This window comes from Salvelinus fontinalis, chromosome 24 (assembly GCF_029448725.1).
Source record: "Salvelinus fontinalis isolate EN_2023a chromosome 24, ASM2944872v1, whole genome shotgun sequence".
In the NCBI taxonomy this organism is placed as follows: domain Eukaryota; kingdom Metazoa; phylum Chordata; class Actinopteri; order Salmoniformes; family Salmonidae; genus Salvelinus; species Salvelinus fontinalis.
In genome coordinates, this window is record NC_074688.1 from 15,636,137 (window position 1) to 15,658,507 (window position 22,371).

The window sequence follows — 22,371 nt, forward strand, 5'->3', positions numbered from 1 at the left end:
AACGGGCTGCAACAAACACTCAAACTGGAAAGTTCTATCTCAATCTCTTCATTCAAAGTCTCAATCATGGACACTTACTGACAGTTGTGGCTGCTTTGTAGGGTGTATTGTTGTCTATACCTTTGTGCTGTTGACTTTCCCCAATAATGTATGAACCATGTTTTTGTGCTGCTACCATGTTGTGTTGCTACCATGTTGTTGTCATGCGTTGCTGCCTTGTTATGTTGTTGTCTTAGGTCTCTCTTTATGTAGTGTTGTGTCTATCTTGTTGTGATGTATGTTTTGTCCTATATGTATATTGTATTTATTTTTTAAATCCCAGGCAGGAGGCATTTTGGTAGGCCGTCATTGTAAATAAGAATTTGTTTTTAAATGACTTGCCTAGTTAAATAAAGGTTAAATAAGAACTAAATAAATATGCATTATAGTTCTATGTTTGGGCCGTAAAGAATGACCTCATTACGCCGTTCTTGGATTGTTTTCTGCGTGCGAAGGGAGGGAGTGGGTGACACCGATTTAACCCCTCGAACGTGGTCAGTGGATTCAACAGATGCAAACAACGTTCACTTTACGATACTTCATATGATCAACACTATACAGGCATATGTCAACCTAAATGATAAAATGCGGATGACACTAGCTGTAAAAACCGCGGATATTAAATCATTCGGGATCTAGCTAGTGAGTAGTAGCTGTGTTGTTATCGTATAGCTAACGTTAGTTTACGTCGCAGTACCGAGGAGTGGTTAGCTTGCCAGTTGGTGATGGTGAAACAGGAGGAGCGGTGTGAATGTAATACATTAATCATTAGCAAGCAAATGTAGCTAGCTGGCTAGATTATCTCACTAGCTAGTCGTTCGCTATCAACTGTCCTGTTGTTGTGAATGATACATTACAACTGAGCTCTCTAGTCTAGTTAGCTAGGTAGGTTTGCCATTCATTGCTATTATTATCATCCAACGTGTCAGTAAGTGCATTTAGGTCGTTTTGATCAGCTAGCACAGCTATTGTTGACAAATCGCAAGGAAATGGTTTTGAGGAGCTGTTGTAAATTTGGCCCCGTTTTAGTCTTGTTCCAGCTTGGTTATGTGGCCCTGTTGTTGTTATGTGTGACCCACTTGCGGTGCGCACGGGCAGAAACTAAAACGGTGGTCCAAAAGGATGCAGAGTTTGACGTTACCTACAACGATACAGTTACGAGTGACAACCAAACCATCTACGCCTTCAATCACACCGTCTCCCGAAATAAGGTGAGTACATAGTTCAGGTCACAAATCCCACTTTGTTCTTCGAAACTGCTTTTGCACAGACCCCCACATTATGGTGTTTGTTGCTGCCTATTGCTAACACACCTGTTTCATCTAATCATGTTCGTACTGGGCTGGAATTAAACGTGCGCATTCCGTCCCCAGTACTAGGATTGAAGAACACTGAACAACTGTCTTGCTATGAGTAGCCTAATTTGGTTTGATGGTAAAATAGGATTGCAAAAAGTGATCAATACAAAACCTGAGTGTGCAGGTTTATGCTTGTGATGGGTGTGTGCGTATGTATGTACTGTATGTCGTTTTACTTAGATTCTGTGAGTTTCTCTAACCCTCTCCCCCTCTCTCTCCCTGCCCTGGCAGACGGAGGGGGTCCGTGTGACTGTGGACGTACTGTCGGAGGGGGCAGAGAGCAGTCCCATCCTGTTTGTGGTCAGACAGAAGCAGGCCGTGCTGTCCTTCCAGGTCCCCCTCATACTGCGTGGACTGTGAGTAGCCTACCCTACTGGCACACCTGGGGGCGCGTTCAGTAGGACACAATGTTGTGGAACGTTCAGACAGAAGCCATGTGTTATGTAGAACAAACATGCATCGTTGACATGCAGAATAAGGACTCAAGTCGGCTCTATACAGGACATTTCTATCTACAACGTTGTGCCCTACTGAACGCAACCCTGGCACATCCTGGTCCTGTCCCTGTATTATGTCACCACATTTTATTATGTCAATATACAGCTGGCCATATTCATCTAGAGTGGAAGGGAAGCGTGATACGTGGTTATGCTTTGGTATTAAATTGTTCATTCAAAGAAAACAACTGAAGTTGTGTAGCCTAGATGTTGTAGAGGTTTTGTTTCTCCTTGGGTCTGTTTTTGCTGTGTTTCTCTTCATTATGTAGGCTAGATATTGGCTTGGTCACGGGTGAAGATACAATGAGCTCCAAAAGTATTGGGACAGTGACACATTTTTTGTTTGTTTTGGCTCTCTTCTCCAGCACTTTGGATTTGAAATGATACATGAAGTTCAGACTGTCAGCTTTCATTTGAGTGTATTTTCATCCATATCAGGTGAACCGTTTAGAAAAATGACAGCACTTGTTGTACATAGTCCCCCCTTTTTAAGTATTGAGATAAATTCACTTATGTCTATTAAAGTAGTCAAAAGTTTAGTATTTGTTCCCATTTTCCTAGCACGCAATGATTACATCCAGCTTGTGACTCTATAAACTTGTTGAATGCATTTGCTGTTTGTTTTGGTTTCAGATTATTTTGTGGCCAAGAAATGAATGGTAAATAATGTATTGTGTCATTTTCAAGTCAGTTTTATTGTAAATAAGAATAGAATATGTTTCTAAACACTACATTAGTGTGGCTGATACCATGATTACGGATCATCTTGAATGAATTGTGAATAATGATGAGTGAGAAAGTTACAGATGCACAAATATCACCCCCCCCCCACAAAAACGCTAACCTCCCCTGTTATTATAATGATGAGAGGTTATCATGTCTTGGGAGTATGGTATTTGTGTGTCGCACTCATCAGTATTCACGATTCATCTGTAATCGTAGTCGCATTCACATTAACGTAGGTGTTTAAAAACATATTATATTCTTAAAAGTGACTCCAAAATAACACAGTACATTATTAACATTAAATTCTATTGGGCAGAAAATAATCTGAAACACAACCAACACAAACCGCAAATGCATCCAACAAGTTTGTAGAGTCACAAGCTTGATGTAATCATTGTATGCTAGGAATATGGCACCAAATACTAAACTTTTGACTTCTTTAATACATTAGTGAATTTGTACCAATACTTTTGGTCCCCTCAAATGAGGAGACTATGTACAAAAAGTGCCTTCATTTCTAAACTGTTCACCCAATATGGATGAAAATACCCTACAATTAAAGCTGACAGTCTGCACTTTAACCTCATAGTCAATGTATCATTTCCACATTGCTGGAGTACTGAGCCAAAACAAAAAAGTGTCACTGTCCCTAAACTTTTGGAGCTCACTGTATTATAAACAGTACAGAGAGATGTGCAGTAGAAGTACTGAATGGGTTAACTGAAGGGAGTGGTGGCAGGGCAATAAGACATGAAAAGAAAACCGCAAATCCTGTTTCGGCCAGTAACTGAAAGGCTGCTGTTTGAATCCCCGAGCCGACAAGGTAAAATCTGCCATTCTTCCCTTGAGCAAGGCAATTAGCCCTAATTACTCCAAAGTTGCCGTCAATAATGGCTGATCCCTGGCCGTGACCCCACTCTCCGTGAGTGTCTCAGTGGGATATGCAAAAAAAAAAACTTTTCTACTTCACACCTGTACAGGTTACCCACTTGTACATACAGTCAAACAGGACTATATAAGCATTCCCTAATTATTATATGATATAGCCTGGGTCTAAGTGTTTAGCCTGCATGCAGAACCTACCTGTTGGATCAGTGTATCATGTGTTCTATTATACAGTAGCCCAGGGTTTTTCCAAACTCGGTACTCTGGACCTCAAGTGGTGCACGTTTTGTTTTTGTTTTTAAACGTAACATGCATCCCTTTGGGGTCGCGAGGACCGTGTTTGGGGAATAACACAGTAGCCTGTCTTTCATGGCGTAACATAATCCACGGACTTGCGCAATACCAGAACACCTGTGTCAGGTGGAAAAGCCATCTAGTTGAGAGTGAGTCATCATTGAACCTTGAGCTTTCACTTCCACATAAAGCATAGGCCTAATTTCCCATAGACACTAGCCAGAATTACAGTACTAGCTAGGTCGTTGTGTTTTGGGAAGTTGTTGGTTTTTCTGTCATTAACACCGTTTTTTGTGGGACTGTAGTTGACACAATTCAACAGGCCAATTCAGTCCCCTTTTTAGCAGTGGTTCTTCTTATCATCCTGTTCTAATACAGGCCTTTTCTGTTCTATGAGCCCAAGTATGTGATCATGATTTGATACTGAGCTACCCTCTGGGGTAGGTCTCCCTTATAAAAGACCTCAATGAAAATGAGTGGAGAAGTGATACCCCCCCCTCCCCCGCCACAGGTACCAGAGGAAGTACCCCTATGCCCATGTGGGCCGAACGCTTTGCCAGCCCCCCACCCGCACCCTCATCGAGACCCAGTACTTCTTTGTGGACGTGTCCACCCTGTCCAGCTTGGGCACCCACTACCAGCTGAGGATCAGCCGCGTGGACAGCTTCACCCTGCAGTGAGTCATCTTCATCAGGGATCATTACCTTCATGCTAGTTAGCCGAGCGAATACATGATATCTGGTTGTAGAGCTACATGCCTTACACAGCCTCCCACAGCAGTACGTATTCAATACTCTGAGTCATCATATTTTATATCACTATTATGCAACTGTGTAGAGCTTGTCTAATTTGCATTGAATGCGGCCTTTTTGCATACACACAATCGTGACTGCCTATTTCTACAGCAAGCCAAGACACACCCTGTGTAGCAGCATCACTCATACAGTACGCCATCTCTACTCTATATGTGACCTGACTGGCTAATGTGGCTGTTGTATTTGTTGAGTGTTTCTTGTCTTCTTCATTACAGTACAGACAAAAAGTTCAGCTTCACTGCCTCACCATCCCAACCCCAGGTAAGAAACATAGCCACTCACACCGATGCACACGTGCGTACATACGCACATAGCATATTTCCCGTGAAACCCTTATACTGTACGTGACCATGAGAGGGTGGAGAAGACGGTTGGGTACTACCTCTTTACTGTGCCTATGTGTAAAGGCCAGGGCCAAGAAGGGGATTGATATTAAAGAACAAATGTGTGTGCCTGATCTTTTGAGCTGTTGCGTGAAAGAGACGGAGAGAAAGAGACGGGAGAAAATGTATATTGTTACGGCATACATTTTGTGTGTGCACATGTTGGGCATTTGTATTCGACGCAAGATTTGCCCTTTCAAAACGGTAGATCTATCAACGTAATAGAATAGTATTGTTAGGAAGATTGCTTGAATTTTTTAAAATATTTTTACAATATTTCTTTCACTCCACTGATTTAGGACTTAGTTCCAATAAATGTGATCCTTTTTGTTACTCTAACTCTGTTTTTCTCTCTCAGTACTTCAAATATGTGTTCCCTGACGGAGTGGACACGGCCATCGTCAAGGTCAACTCTGAGATGACCTTCCCGTGCTCTGTCATGTCCATCCAGGACATCCAGGTAAACTAACTTGACCAAACCTGTTCATTAGGCACCAGAGGTGGGACCAAGTCACAAGCAAGTCACAAGGTCCGAGTCTCAAGTCGAGTCCCAAGTAGAACAGGTCAAGTCCAAGTTGTGCGTTCTAAGAGCAAGTCATACATTTTCAAGTCAAGTAAAAAAAAATCTATACATGCAATGACTTGTTCAGCTACAAATATTTGTATATTTATTGAGGCTACCAGACAACCATTTTCATTATTTAGTCTACGACACGTTTTAATTATCCCATGTCATTGCAAAATAGAGACCTTGTAGCAGTCGTGAGGGCATGCCATCATCAGAAGGCAAGGCAGGTTGACGTGTTCAGAGTGTACATTTATTAACAGGTCTTGGTGATCCTGTGGTGAAAGTGCCATATCATACAAAATATACAAGTAGATTGACCAAATATACATGGGCAATAGTCCAAAAGAAATAGCCTCAGGACAGGTTAAGCCTGATACAATCTGAATGGACACAGGTAGAGGGCAAGACTGTACCCCTTGAGAAACCAAGTAAATTCTGTCTAACAGGAGCTCACAGGTAGGCCTGCATAAATAATATAAGCACTTGGCCCCCAGGACCATACAATTACCCAATTGGCAATTACAACCAGTAAACTGGTTCTACAATGTAAAAGGCAATTTCCACATCCATTTCCACATTACTACATTCCTCTTACTCAGAATTAATGATATTCCAACAGCATGCATACATGGAACAGTCATTTGATCTTATTCAACGTTCTGACTCCAAAGCCTATTTTATGAGGCCTGCACGCTCCTATTAGGCACAACCAGAATGACAGAGAATAATGGTGCTTTCAAGACAACTGGGAACTCAAAAAAATCTGAGGTCAAATCATGATGTCAGTGAAAGAGGCCCGAGTTCCCAATTGTCTTGAACGCACTGAAGTCGGAGAGTTCCGAGTTCCCAGTTGTTTTGAACGAGGCCATAGGACACAGATACGGAACTCCGACATAACCGGGAAAATATGAACCAAGGAAACCATACATTGACTTAAATTAACATCACTCCGCTGAGGGTAAGAAATGGTTGGCTAAATGAAAATGTATCGTAGTCCTATCAAACATAGGCCGTCATTATAAGTAAATAAGAATTTGTTCTTAACTGACTTGCCTAGTTAAATAAAGGTTAAATTATAAATGAAAATAAATAAACATGAAAAAATGTCTACGTGTTGTAACGTTGAAGAAACGCTAGCAATTATTGTTGGGCCGATGCATTTAGACGTGTGAAAGGCAGAGGAAACATTTCAATAATGGGGGAAAAAAGCACTCTCCATTGGCGTGAGTTTGGAGAGCCGCGCCTATGGTGCGTCTTCGCCACAGTAATAGTTAATTTTAACAACAAATTCCAAATGCAAACTTCATAAGTTAAAGCAATTGTTCCATACCTAAAGACCTGTAGGCTTATGCTAGTAATTGTTGCCCCATTACTGATTAGCTTGCGATATAAACAGTTCATATTCTTGATCACCGAACAATTTTTGGAGCTGCAGATTTATTTATTTACAGTTTGATGTTTGCGCTGCACCCGGTCCTATAGCTTGTACAGCAAATCAGCAATATGTTTGCTAGCTCACCCAACCTGTGTTGATTGACAGTTTACTGATCCAGTCAGAGTGTCGAGTGTGCGTTTCACTAGCCAATCTGAGGCAGGGTTTTTTGCAAGGGCGATGCTGCGGGTACTGTCTCTGCCTGCATGTGGAATAATCGACGTAGACTCTCTTCCACAAAATGAGTGACAGACAAGTCAGTCTCAAGTCAAAGTTGAGTCCCGAGTCTTGAGGCTCCAAGTCAAGTCTCAAGTTATTTTACTTTATATAGTCTCAAGTCATGTGACTTCGAGTCCACAACTCTGTTAGACACCAATCGGAAGTAAGCAAACTGAAACGGGGAGGGACTGTTCAGAAACGCTAAAATAAACAGTACATTTTCTGTTGCAAAACGTTTTGCTATGGTGTACCCTAATGAATACGTCCATGACGTAACATCTACCTGCATCCACTGACCTCACATGACATCACTGAACTGTGGTTCCCTCAGCCTGTCTCCAATGGCTAGCGTCCGATTCACCACACAAGGGCAGTGTTGAGTTCATTCTGAGCACCCCAGCAACCACTAGACAGCTGTGAATGAACTTGGGAAATGCACAGGATTTACCCTAAAGCAGCTTAAAGCTGTGAAAGAGAGGTGTTACTAAAACGCTATGTAAAGCTCTGTCTGGTGTGTAATAGCTCACATTGGGGGTGTCCCTGAAATGTAGGCCAATATAGAAATCTCCATTCCACACACTTGATGGGTAGTGCAGAGGTGCCTGTTGCCGTGGAAACCACATTAGCCATGGTTGCACCTGTTCTTTCCACAGACAGACAGGCAGACACACACACACACACACACACACACACTGACAGACACTCGTTCCTCTCTGATTGCTAAATGCTGTGTTCTACCTTATCAGTGCCCAGTGTATGACTTGGATAACAACGTCGCCTTCATTGGAATGTATCAAACCATGACCAAGACAGCTGCCATCACTGTCCAGGTAAAATACACACACACACACACACACACACACACACACACACACACACACACACACACACTGGAGAGATCAGGTAATTGATCAATAAATACATATTTTACAACTCACTTGCCACAATCGGCAACCATTTCATCTACTCTCTCTCTCTCTCTCGTTCCCCTTCTCCCCTTTTCTCTCGTGGCTCTCAGAGGAAGGACTTCCCCAGTAACAGTTTCTATGTGGTGGTGGTGGTGAAGACGGAGGACGAGGCATGTGGGGGTCCCCTGCGCTTTTACCCCCTCCGTCCAGATGAACTCATTGATGCCGGCAACCGCAGTAAAACTCTGGACGTGGTCGTCTCGCCCGCCATCAGCTGTGAGTCACTCAGCCAGGCGGGCCAAACAGTACATCATTCCCAATGTAGCAGAGAGAAGTGTTCATGTCTCTCTCTCTTTCCCTTTCTATTTCTCTCTGTTTCTCTCTAACATCTCTTCCTCTCTCCTTCCTTTATCCCTCCTCTCCCTCTTTCCCCTCTCTCTACACCCCCTCTCTCCGTCTCAGCGGATGTGTACGTGATGGGCATGCTGTTCTGCCTGGGCATCTTCCTCTCCTTCTACCTGCTCACCTTCCTGGTGGCCTGTGTGGAGAACAAGAGGTCTGTCGATCGCTTCACTGTCGTATACAGTAAGTACATTATTTCATACACTGTCATATAGAAGCTTTGGAACTCAAGTGTCTCTCTCTCTGGGTCTTTTCTCTGGTCAGGATGCACAGGAGGAGGGAGGGGCTTCTGAACCCAGCGGACATGTCGCCCGCGGAGACAGGTATCCCAGCAACCCACTACAACGGCACACTCCGTTGTATTTTTTTTTCCAGAGAGGTGTACAGTGAAGAACTGTGTATTTAAGATTTAAAACGAGTTTAAGATGGATGCGAAACATTAACAGTTGCCGCATCGGATGTAGGAATACTGATCTATTCCTCTAGGTTTTCTATGTCTTTGTGTGTTGAATTTGTCTCGCTTTCTCCTCATGCTTTCTCCCCATGCTACTCTTTGGCTCAGCCTCTCTACTGGGTAAGAATGGAGTTGGAGTAGTGAGATGTTGCCTGTGTCTGAGCTTCTCTCACAATGTCACACTACTTATTACCCTTCGTGCACGCTATATAAATAGTTACACCCATCTCACAGTCATTATCACCAGTATGATCTGGGTGGATGAGGAATCATCAACATGCATGTCTAATGAATGGCCTTCACCACGGTTGGGTGTCAATTTGAAATCGGGAAGTGATTTCAATTTAAAATATGGGAAAACATTTGAAATAAATGTATTCTCCTTCGCAGTTTTATTGAGGAGTCATTGAAAATAGAACCCACTTTTTCAATTATTGAATTGGAATTTCAGTTTACTTCCTGAGTTGGCTGACTTCACAGCATTGTCCAGTCACAAACACTTGTCATGGTGGGGGATGCCTAATATGATTCAACCATGCCCATGGCCATGCATTGGATGATATTATGGTTACTGTGGTTTGGTTCCAATGGGAGTTTGACTGAAATTGACTTATTTTTCTCCCATTGGACTCACACCCTAGGGTACTGATTAGCACCCGTGCATTAACCCTTGCCTCACTTTCAACATTGTCTCTGAACCCACAGGGCATGGTGTGTCCTCTCTGACTAACCATTCATCTAGATGCTGTGGTTGTGTGTAGACTACTAACTGTTATGGTGGCATGTGTCTGGTGTGTGTTTGTGACATTATCTCTACCTGTTACCACAGGAAAGCCAGGTGTGACTCCAGTCTCCCCCTATGAATATGGCTCCTTTGGTGAGTGTGTGTGTGTGTGTGCTCATGTACATTACAAGTGTGACTAAGTTTGAAAGGTTTTGAGTTAAATATTGACAACCAATGTAGCTAACTGGGTAAGACAGGGTTTTCAATGTTCCAGTTCTGTCGTTTGTCTCATTGACTTGTTTCTGCACATGAGTCTCCTCGTGAATGTGCACTCCTTCACTACTTCCCACAATTCTAAAAGCATTGGATTGGGGGAGTCATGGACTAGTTGCACTTTTCACCATATTTATTTTACCAGTCATTTCCGTTAAATCAGTGAAGGGAAGTGAACACTTTGGGAGGAAGGAGAGAGAATTGGGACACAGCCAAAGTGAATACGTACACCACTTCAAGCACTCTTTTTAATGTTGTTTCTCTCTGCTATTGTTTCTACAGCGGACAACGCCAGCACGTTGAGCTCAGAGGCCATAACAGACAGCATAGCATCAGATACCAACTACGGATACATGGGTATGGAGCAAGATGACCAAATACAGACGCATAATTACACACATACACTCTAATACTGTACACACACAGATGTGCAAATACACACAATGGGGTCCACATGGCACAAAATCTGTCTTCAAGTAATGTTGCACAGCATTTCACCACCAAACTAGCTCTTGATTGGAGGGCTGCAGAGTGCTCTTGTTTCTTATTGGTTTATCTGTGTTTGTTTATCAGGACAGGAGACTTTGAAACGCAGACCATTCCTAACTGCCATCCACCACGTAGCCATCTGCATTGGTGACACTCACTGCCTTAATCAGCCAGCCAATCGCATCGCTTCACTGTATAAATCAGCACCATGTCAATCAATTCGGAATGTGTTCAAGATCTATCTGCCTTTTGATGTAATTTAATGCTCTGATGACCACAGACGGAGACCAAAACGATCACGTGGTCAACAATCCTGTTTGACTGTACGCAGAGATAATGATGGAATGTCGAGAACAATTTCAATTATAGATTTTGTGATTATCAGGAATGCGTCATTGGCCAGAACCACCAATCTATTGAATACGTCCCAAATCATATAAAAACAAATCCAAGCTGTAAAACCAACAAAAACGATCAAATCGAGAAATATAACCCTCAGTCACTGACATACTGTAAAGGTAGTTACTGTTCTCTCTGTCCTCCTCTCAGAGCGTTCGTTGGAGAGCGTTACGGGTCGTAGTCGACAGGAGTCTCTGAGCTCTATAGAGGAGGATGACTATGACACGTTGGCCGACATTGACTCAGACAAGAACATCGTCCGTACCAAGGTCTAGCCCATCCGTCCTCCATCCCTCCCCCTCTACCTCTCATCCATCCCTTCCCCCTCTACCTCTCCTCCCCTGTGCATCACTCAATATTATCCTTATTCTCTGTTGTTTTTATTTAGTTTTTGCCTCCCTATGAAACTCATGTGGTCGCTTGTCCTTTTGCAGAAGTACCTGTGTGTGTCGGACCTCGCTCGCAAGGACAAGAGGGTTCTGAGTAAAAAGTACCAGATCTATTTCTGGTGAGTGGGACGGAGAGTTGCCTTAAAATCTGTACACCAATGCTGTGGGCTATAACCCTATGGCACCCTCCACTCTAGCAGTACTTTAGTCAAATGCATGATAACAATTGCTTCTTTGGATAGGGTGTAGGTTTGTTTTGCAGCATACCACCCTGCATACCACTGCTGGCTTGCTTCTGAAGCTAAGCAGGGTTGGTCCTGGTCAGTCCCTGGATGGGAGACCAGATGCTGCTGGAAGTGGTGTTGGAGGGCCAGTAGGAGGCACTCTTTTCTCTGGTCTAAAAAATATCCCAATGCCCCAGGGCAGTGAATGACACTGCCCTGTGTAGGGTGCCGTCTTTCGGGTGGGACGTTAAATGGGTGTCCTGACTCTCTGAGGTCATTAAAGATCCCATGGCACTTATCGTAAGAGTAGGGGTGTTAACCCCGGTGTCCTGGCTAAATTCCCAATCTGGCCCTCAAACCATCACGGTCACCTAATAATCCCCAGTTTACGATTGGCTCAGTCATCCCCCTCCTCTCCCCTGTAACTATTCCCCAGGTCGTTGCTGTAAATGAGAACGTGTTCTCAGTCAACTTACCTGGTAAAATAACGGATAAATAAAATTAAAAAATCAGTCTGATTGTACAGTAATCATACAACTGTCAGTGTCATGGCAGTTAATGTCAGTGTTCCTCTCCTCAGGAATATTGCCACCATAGGTGTGTTCTACGCCCTCCCTGTCATCCAGCTGGTCATCACTTATCAAACGGTACTGTGTGCTACCCTCACTCACAATCCAACTGCGGATTTACTACATTATTACAGAATTATAACGAGCGCATTTGTAAGGAATTGGCTTCGAGTGAGTAGATATGACTAGAATCCACACGTGGTGGGTGGGTGGGTGGGTGGGTAGTGGGCTGTTGTTGACATTCTCCTCTCTCCTCCAGGTTGTCAACGTGACAGGAAATCAGGACATCTGCTACTACAACTTCCTGTGTGCACACCCCCTGGGGAATCTGAGGTGTGTGTGTGTGGGTGATAAGGGGAAACACCTATGGCTGTGCATGTAATGTATGACTTGTATCATTCATGACATCCATTCTCTACCCTCTGGTGTGCAGTGCCTTCAACAACATACTGAGTAACCTTGGTTACGTGATGCTGGGCCTCCTCTTCTTGCTCATCGTGCTGCAGAGAGACATCATCCACAGCAGAGCGTTGGACCGCAACGACCTCAACGCACTGGTGAGAGATCAAACTGAGATGGTGCTTTTGTTTTTACATATTTTGGGGGGATATTTTGTTTTTTTGGATGACGGAGGGCGTAGAACACACCTATGGTGGCAATAATCCTAGGTTTTTTTATTGACAGGTGTAGATTAGAGTATGTGATGTGTAGAAAGATGACGGGGATGAAGTGCAGAGTGTGAGTGGCGGAACTGGGGGATCGAACCGCTACCTCCAGGGGAAATATGTGTTCCAGGGGTGGCAACACAACCTCTAAACCAACCCCTGGTACAGATAGGGTATTATATCAGTGGGAGAAACAATAGAACATGAAATGCTCATATTGGTATTTCCATGTATGGAATTCATATCACCACCCATGATGTTGACGCGAGGGTTTTGTCCAAAATGATATTTACTATACACTAAGGAACGTTCCGTACCAGTAAGAAGGTTTCCATCCAAACTTAAGTACATGTGGTAGAAAACATTTCATGACATGCCTGATGTAAACTGAACATTTGTCAAACTTTCCAAACGTCGACAAAACTACAGTTGAAGTCGGGAAGTTTACATACACTTAGGTTGGATTTATTAAAACGTTGTCTTTCAACAATTCCACAAATTTCTTGTTAACAAACCATAGTTTTGGCAAGTCGGTTAGGACATCTGCTTTGTGCATGACAAGTAATTTTTCAAACAATTGTTTACAAACAGATTACTTGATTTATAATTCACTGTATCACAATTCCAGTGGGTCAGAAGTTTACATACACTAAGTTGACTGTGCCTTCAAACAGCTTGGAAAATTCCCTAAAAATGATGGCATGGCTTTAGGAGCTTCTGATAGTCTAATTGACATAATTTGAGTCAATTGGAGGTGTACCTGAGGATGTATTTAAAGGCCTACCTTCAAACTCAGTGCCTCTTTGCTTGACATCATGGGGAAATCAAAAGAAATCAGCCCAGACCTCAGTCTGATTCATCCTTGGGAGCAATTTCCAAACGCCTGAAGGTACCACGTTCATTTGTACAAACAATAGTACGTAAGTATAAACACCATGGGACCACGCAGCCGTCATACCGCTCAGGAAGGAGACGCGTTCTGTCTCCTAGAGATGAACGGACTTTGGTGCGAAAATTGCAAATCAATCCCAGAACAACAGCAAAGGACCTATTGAAGATGCTGGAGGAAACAGGTACCAAAGTATCTATATCCACAGTTAAACAAGTCCTATATCAGCTTAACCTGAAAGGCCACTCAGCAAGGAAGAAGCCACTGCTCCAAAAACGCCATAAAAAAAAGTCGGTTTGCAACTGCACATGGGACAAAGATCGTACTTTATGGAGAAATGTCCTCTGGTCTGATGAAACAAAAATAGAACTGTTTGGCCATAATGACCATCATTATGTTTGGAGGAAAAAGGGGGACGGCTTGCAAGCCAAAGAACACTATCCCAACCGTGAAGCACAGGGGTGGCAGCATCATGTTGTGGGGGTGCTTTGCTGCAGGAGGGACTGGTGCACTTCACAAAATAGATGGCCTCATGAGGAAAGAAAATTATGTGGATATATTGAAGCAACATCTCAAGACATCGGTCAGGAAGTTAAAGCTTGGTCGCAAATGGGTCTTCCAAATGGACAATGACCCCAAGCATACTTCCAAAGTTGTGGCAAAATGGCTTAAGGACAACAAAGTCAAGATATTGGAGTGGCCATCATAAAGCCCTGACCTCAATCCTATAGAAAATCTGTGGGCAGAACTGAAAAAGTGTGTGCGAGCAAGGAGGCCTATACAAACCTGACTCAGTTACACCAGCTCTGTCAGGAGGAATGGGCCAAAATTCACCCAACTTATTGTGGGAAGCTTGTGAAAGGCTACCCGAAACGTTTGACCCAGGTTAAACTATTTAAAGGCAATGCTACCAAATACTAATTGAGTGTATGTAAACTTCTGACCCACTGGGAATGTGATGAAAGAAATAAAAGCTGAAATAAATAATTCTCTCTACTATTATTCTGACATTTCACATTCTTAAAATAAAGTGGTGATCGTAACTGACCTAAGACAGGGAATTTTTACTCGGATTAAATGTCAGGAATTGTGAAACTGAGCTTAAATGTATTTGGCTAAGGTGTATGTAAACTTCTGACTTCAACTGTAAATACACTAGATAAGGTGAATTTTGTGGTAATTTTGTGTAGGTAAAATTAATTATGCAGGAAAAATTGCGGTAGAAGTTCACATCATATCGAAGTAAACTTGGAGTCATGCAATGATATATTGTGTGCTCCTCCCACTATGATTAAGGAAAGCATGTGGTTTATTAGGCTACGGGTTAAATAAGTTATGAACTTCACAGGGTAGTGAAAGTGCACGGTGATGAGCTTGAGGCTCTTTTCCAATAAATATCTTATTCTGGTGACATGATGATCGATGTGTGGCTGCCATTTGACAAATACAAATGATCACTCTTTTGTCCACAAAATCTCATGTAGGTTATGCCCGCACTGTATCTGCAAGCTGTTGGCTACAGCACTCGTGCCAAGACCGGAGTGGGCACATTCGCTATATAACGCAAACATTTTTTGTGACAAAACCATCAGTAGGGTTGAAAATGCAATAGAAAGTCATTTTAACTTGGATTTTTTATTCCGAACATGGGAATTTAACCGCAAAATACTTATTTTTATGTGTACTACATTATCAAAGAAAAAAAGAATGTCCAGAACTCTGGTATGCTCCTAGGGTGAGTTAATCAGACGCTCAATAAAGAATGTCCAGAACTCTGGTATGCTCCTAGGGTGAGTTAATCAGACACTCAATAAAGAATGTCCAGAACTCTGATATGCTCCTAGGGTGAGTTAATCAGACGCTCAATAAAGACAACGTTTCGATCCGAGTTGGATCTTTGTCAGGCCATACACCACGTTGAAACACACCTACTTAAATAACCTCTAGAGGCATGAACATTGGATGTGAATATTTTTCTCTTTTCACTACATTATCATACAAAAGCCTTTTATATCCGCAACAAGTCAGTTTGATGGAAACTGATCTCTGGTGGGAAAATGCACATATTGAATATTTGCATGAACATTTTTGAATATTTGCATGAAAATCTGTCGCCATTTGGATGGGAACCTAGCTAGTGACAATTTATTTATAGAATTTTGAGCCTCTGTCTCTCCCTCTCTGCCGGTCTCCAGGAGTGTGGCATCCCTAAGCACTTTGGGCTGTTCTACGCCATGGGCACAGCTCTGATGATGGAGGGGCTGCTGAGTGCCTGCTACCACGTTTGCCCCAACTACACCAACTTCCAGTTCGGTGAGACTAATGTCATGGTTGGCTAATTGGGAGATCCTGAAGATACTGTAACACAGAGCCTCAATAGATGGGTTTCTCAATCAGTCCCAGATCGGTTCTTATTGTCATGCCAACTGCATTGCTGTGACTGCAGGACGGCACAAACAGATCTGGGACTCTGGCTACTTCCCAATAACTGTACTGGAAGATATTCTGTACTGTAAGAAATGTCATTAATGTCACCCTTTCCTCCTCGATCTCCCTGTCGGTCAGACACCTCCTTCATGTATATGATCGCTGGGCTGTGTGTGTTAAAACTGTACCAGAAGAGACACCCAGATATCAATGCCAGCGCTTACACTGCCTACGCCTGTCTGGCTGCTGTCATCTTCTTCTCTGTGCTAGGAGTGGTGAGTGACTAGGGACATACTCACCACTCATCACACACCACACAGAGACCAAGACAGAAACACAACAAACACCCAGCAGTAGACTGACGTACACAACCTATAGGGTGGGTTGCACCAACATGGATTAACTCTTAAACTGGGCTAAATCAAGGTTTATCTATTAATCTTGTTGCACCCAATTTTAAACCTAGTTTTAAATTAATCCTAGTTAAATTAAATCCTTCCTCTAATCTAAGTTTAGTTTTCACTTTAAACCTAGATTAATTTTAAGTCTGTTGTTCAATTAATAAAAAAAAACATTTCGATTGGAGATGAATTCTAAACTGCAACGGTAACGTTGTAGTGAAGTAGCATTTGTCGCATGAAATGGCCCAGGTGTCTTCCTTCTTTTTGACATTCGTGTTGTATGTCTTTTTATCCTCCAGTACGTTACTAAATTCCTCCATCAGCCCCGACAACTTAATTTTTTCATAAGCGGAGAAATTAGATCATCTTTGACGTGCCATGATCAGTTGGCTAGCGGACAAATAATAAATGGCTAAATAACGTTAAGTAATGGCAATAATAAATAATATTGTATGCTAGCTAGCTTGGTTTATAAACTAGCTAGCTACAGTAGCTAACGTTAGCTAACTAATTAATTTTCTGTCTAGTACTGGCAAATAACAGATTTTATTTCAAATCAGCCAAACCATGAGAACCTTTCACGATGGAGTTGCAGTAGTTCTAACGTCACATTGTTATTATTTTATCAAGGAACAGCAACTTTGTGGTCTCATTTGACAAGTAGGCTAGCTACTTCGTTTCAATTCACGAAATACCTCATATATTAGTGTAACATGTCACTAATCATAGTTTAAAACTGTTAATCATAGATTTACTGATCCAGATAAATTAAGTGGTACAACACTTCTCTGATTTAATTATAAACCTAGATTTACAAAACCTAGATTAGCTCTAATCCTAGATTAATTTAAACCATGTTGGTGCAACCTACCCATAGAATCATCATTCAGCAAGTGTAAAATTCCTGATGTATCCTGATGGGTGTGTCTACCTGTGTGTCTACCTGTGTGTCTACCTGTGTCTCTGTGTGTGTGTGTGTGTGTGTGTGTGTGTGTGTGTGTGTGTGTGTGTGTGTGTGTGTGTGTGTGTGTGTGTCTACCTGTGTCCAGGTGTTTGGGAAGGGCAACATGGTGTTCTGGATCGTCTTCTCTGTCCTCCACATCCTGGCCACCATGCTGCTCAGCACCCAGCTCTACTACATGGGTCGCTGGAGACTGGGTAAGGAGTCAATCAATCACATTTGTTATTTTTAAAAGCCCTTTTTTTTTTTTACATTGGCAGTTGTCACAAAGTCCTTTACAGATACCAACCCAAAACCCCAAGAGCTAGCACAGTAGCTAGGAAAAACAACCTAGAAGGAAGAAACCTAGGAGTAAGGGCTAGGAACAGGCCTGGGGTCAGGGTTAGCTTTTACCTTGTAATGTTACAGGGGCTATGGACAGGTGTCAGTCTATTCTACTTGTCTGTGTTTCAGATTCTGGCATCCTGCGCAGGATTGTGTATGTCATCTACACTGACTGTATCCGCCAGTGCAGTGGCCCCATGTATATTGTGAGTATACATCAGGGGAGAACTACTGCCCACTTATTGAAACCACGAAGGTTCAAGGCTGACCGTGGTACTGCAGGCATTGTTTGCATAAACAGGATCCCCCATTGTAGTAAATGGAAAAATAGCATTCTTTGTGTAAATAAAATAACAAAATGTTTAGAAGGCAATCATGGTACCAATAATTGCTTCTAATACACCCGATGTACAGTATGTCCTTGAACCAATTATTTTAAAATCGCACACATAAGAAGTTAAGGATAATTTAGTTGCTAATGGCAGCCTGCAGTACCACGGTCGGCCTTCCACTTGATTTACTCAATTTGAGGGGGGAGTACTGAGCTAGGCTGCAATGTCACTTCATAAAGCTCAAATTGCGTATTTTATGTCTCCATGAGACGCCATCTTAACAGCCTTCATTTGGCTTCAATACGCGATTGAGTCTTCACAGAAATGAATGGTGTCACGTGATCGATGGCTTTGTCCATTCATATATACAGTCATTGGTAGACTATACATACACATACTGTATGGAGACTCACTCTAATGTCGCGAAAGATTCATAAATCCACAAGTAAATGTTTCTCTCTCTGTTAGGACCGAATGGTTCTGCTAGTGATGGGAAACATAGTGAACTGGTCTCTGTGAGTATTTCCTTCATTCACTCACTATCTTATTCAGACTGGACTGCCCTTGCTGCAGTGTTCTATATATGTGATATCTGATATCTTAATTTGATCACTCTGTTGTCGCAGAGAATTTTCCTGCGCAGCATGAAATGCTAACTGTAGTGTATTAGGGTTTAAAAAGGCTTTAAAGTTTGTCATTTCCATTTTTAAATATCAGACTTGATTTGCCCTAACGAAAAATGTATCAACCCCTACAAAAATGTCCATTTAATATAATCCACGTAATAATTCACATTTCCTGTTGCTACAGGATTTTTTTCCTGCTGTGAGAAACGGGGTCAAATTAAGATGGCAGATCTGTACCTTGTTTGACATCATCATGCAGTGTTTAAAAATATATATTCTTTACCAAAGGTCTTTCACACCTACTTTAAGTGATTAATGTAAGTCCCTTTCTGTCAATGTGATTTATTGCGACCCACTCAGCCTGATGAGGCAAGGTATCCATTTAGTCTGTAGAATAGTCATTACTCAACCACAACCATGGGTGGAGAGTAGACAACTCATCACTGACAAACATTGTGTGGTTGTTGTTTGGTCTGTCCAGGGCTGCCTATGGGCTATTAAAGACACCCAATGACTTTGCCTCTTACCTGCTGGCCATCGCCATCTGCAACCTGCTACTCTACTTTGCCTTCTACATCATCATGAAGGTGTGTGTGTGTGTGTGTGTGTGTGTGTGTGTGTTTATTCACTTTCCATAGACAATTCTCACTCAAAAAAGACATGCAACAATATATTTTAAGTCATTAACCCGAGTCTAAACCCTGTCTAAGCTGGGGGAGTGAGTCTAAGCTAACATATGGAATTGTTTTAAGATGGTCATACCAAGAATCATTTAGCTATTTCATTTTGAACTTTAATACCACGGATAGTCCCCCAAAAAAATCTAAATAGAAGTTTGTTCTGAAGTGTCTGTCCCTATATCTGAGAGATATAAGTAAGATCAGGAAACTATTTTTTTTTTTTAAAGGCATGTATTTATCCCCATATTTTAGGCGCTAAACTATCCCGATACTGTATGTACCTCCATTATTGTTTTTTAACTGGTACCAGGGACCTTCAGGCCGTCTTGTGAGGCTTGTGGGCACCCTAGAGCAAAACGGAGAACACCATTGTGTTTGTGAGAGTTGTCTATAGAGTAGTCATAATACGTTCGGACACCACATACTTTTTTGTGAGAAGACCGATTTTTGGGATGTCAAATGGTCTGACTAACACCGCTCTAGCTCTGCCACCTTTCACCGCAGATGTGGAAGCGTGATATTGGCAGATGCAGTGGATTGAGACGCAGCCCATGCAAAAAAACAATATCTCTATCTTAAACAGATTATGTTAATTCTATTTTCGTGGGGGTGCGGAAATTGTAGGCTAATGGTTAAAAAATAGATAATAAATCGTATTTTAAACCCACTACAAAATAAAGATCTGTCAATCCGTGTGATTCGGAGGCAGACAAGAAGCCCTTCTCTGCAGTTCCAACACCCTCAGAATAGCTTCCAATTTCCTCCATCTCCTCATCAAAGAGCCACTGCTCGTCACTCCTCCCACACCAAAGCCTTAGTCCTCTCATGGTGTATGATGTTCAGGGTCTCTCTCACTGTCACTCTGTAAAAGATAAAACCTCACCTCCCTGTACAAGTCGAACAGGCTGCTCGCCTCCTGCTCAGGCAGGTGCTGGCTGTTCTCAAGGAACATGGCCATGTGTCTGAGCTGGTTTGTCCAGTACTGCTCGTACTCCCACAGACCCAGGCTGACCGCCTCCACCTGTGCTCTCCATGATGCCATCCATGGTACACCCCGGACAAGTCGCTGGATGTTGTCGCTCATTATTGAGAAATGGATCAATCTTTCAAAAGCAGGAGCAAGTCACACTTCTAGTATTGAGGTTCTTACCACCAAAACTGAGTTCCAAATCAACATTGGCACCTAACAACCGAACATTCTAAATTCACAACAGTTGCTCTATTCAATTGTGATATCATCATATTAAAATGTCAATGTATTCTTATGATTTAGAATCACCATGGGAATGAAAGAAGGATTTCAAATCATGAATGACTTTAACTCTTAGCAACAGACATTCTAATTCAAACATTCTACCAAATGTGCTTTGTTTGATTGTTGCCATATTCTAACAGTATTGGATATAGAAAGTGCACATCGGACACGTAAAATGATGTAGAACATGTTCCGCGTGTACAATCACAGATGATGTTGTGTTTCTGTGAATGTGTGTGTAGCTCCGCAGTGGTGAGAGGATCCAGTGCATGGCCATGTTGTGTATCCTCTTCACGGCCGTGGTGTGGGGCTTCGCTCTCTTCTTCTTCTTCCAGGGCCTCAGTACCTGGCAGGTCAGCACAACACAAACACAATGACCTAACAGATCAGTGGCTTCCACCACACGTCAGCCTTACACACCCCCATGGCAGGATGTTTTCAGACCTCTCCTCGGGGGACCCTCAGCCATTCCATGTATTCAAACTGTTCCAGAGCTAGTACACCTGATTCAACTAGTCATCAAGCCCTTGTCTGTGTAGGTAAGTTGATTCAGGTATGCTAGTTCAGGTCTACAACAAAATAGTTAAAGTTCTAGGGGTCTCTGACGAGAGGTTTGGGAACTCCTGCCCCAATGGGATTCATGGTATCTGTAGTACCACATTGAAAACATCATATGCTCACACACCACATGTCATGGTCACATAACCCCAACATTCTCACGTCCTCTTCCCCTGCCGTAGAAAACCCCTGCCGAGTCCCGGGAACACAACCGTGATTGCATCGTGCTCTCCTTCTTCGACGACCACGACATCTGGCACTTCCTGTCCTCCATTGCCATGTTTGGTTCCTTCCTGGTGAGTGTGTGTGTGCACGCCTCTGGGGAGGGCCATGTGACACTCATTTCATAGTATTATAAATTGGAGGGGAATACACAGATTTCACACCGTGGACATGGTTACTGCCCACGTCATTCAGCAATAGATCATATGTGGCTGAGCTTTGATGAAGACCTCCCATTCCTGACCCATACATACTCAGATAGTGACTGATTCCTCTGCGTTCTCTGCCAGGTTCTCCTCACCATGGATGATGACTTGGACGACGTCCAGAGAGACAAGATTTTCGTCTTCTGAAAAAGCAACTCTCTGGCTCTGCCTTAACGTTTCTTGCTGGCCAGTAGTGACACAGTGGCAACTGAGACACCCAATGGCATGTCTCCCTGACTGCAGGCGGGCTGGGCATCTCTCAGCCAATCAAAGAGCTGGGAAAGGACGGTGCACCCTCCCCAGAGTTGGAATCTGTATGGACACTTGGCGTGCCAATCAATGAGTCTTGTTCACCAGTACATGCTGACATTTCTCCTTACTGCCATCCAATATTACTGTGGTCGTTGTGTTTTCTTATTGCATTTAAACTTGTATAGTGTGTGTGCGCCTGTGTATATATGATTGTGTGGGGGAGAGTGAGAACACTCTATGTCCAGTCTGTCTGTGGCCTTTAATGTTCTGATCACGTGCGTGGTTTGTATTTCTATGGCTGTCTGATACTGGATGCATCTGTCCCAGAGAGATATCAACGATTGTATTTTAATTACTAACTACGTCCTTAGCTGGTGAGGATAATTTGCACTGTAGGATAAGAACTTGGGACTATGTGACTACTGAATAAAGTTTGTGTCCACGATGATAAAGGTGTAGTCTTAGCATTAGTACAATCTGTCTCTAGGTTTTACATTTTAAATAACTGACAAGAAGGATGAAGAGG

The 22,371-nt window shown here is 42.7% G+C and overlaps 1 protein-coding gene across 4 annotated transcripts; it reads left to right on the forward strand.

Moving 5' to 3' along the window:
- Positions 1-479: 479 nt before the first annotated feature.
- On the forward strand, positions 480-22,297 carry LOC129822003 (SID1 transmembrane family member 2-like). Of its 4 annotated transcripts, XM_055879830.1 has the most exons (26): positions 480-1,250; positions 1,629-1,753; positions 4,311-4,475; positions 4,830-4,875; positions 5,356-5,457; positions 7,963-8,046; positions 8,235-8,400; positions 8,587-8,680; positions 8,791-8,849; positions 9,089-9,100; positions 9,810-9,857; positions 10,260-10,334; positions 11,016-11,134; positions 11,300-11,373; positions 12,059-12,125; positions 12,307-12,380; positions 12,481-12,604; positions 15,797-15,914; positions 16,167-16,303; positions 17,479-17,587; positions 17,844-17,920; positions 18,515-18,561; positions 19,154-19,259; positions 20,850-20,960; positions 21,348-21,461; positions 21,678-22,297. In XM_055879830.1, the coding sequence occupies exons 1-26, from the start codon at positions 1,029-1,031 to the stop codon at positions 21,738-21,740; spliced, it is 2,538 nt and encodes an 845-aa protein (XP_055735805.1). In that variant the 5' UTR covers positions 480-1,028; the 3' UTR covers positions 21,741-22,297. The 4 variants fall into 4 exon arrangements, with proteins under 4 accessions (XP_055735805.1, XP_055735802.1, XP_055735803.1 ...); XM_055879827.1 differs by lacking the exon at positions 19,154-19,259; XM_055879828.1 differs by lacking the exons at positions 9,089-9,100; positions 19,154-19,259.
- The last annotated feature ends 74 nt before the right edge of the window (positions 22,298-22,371 follow it).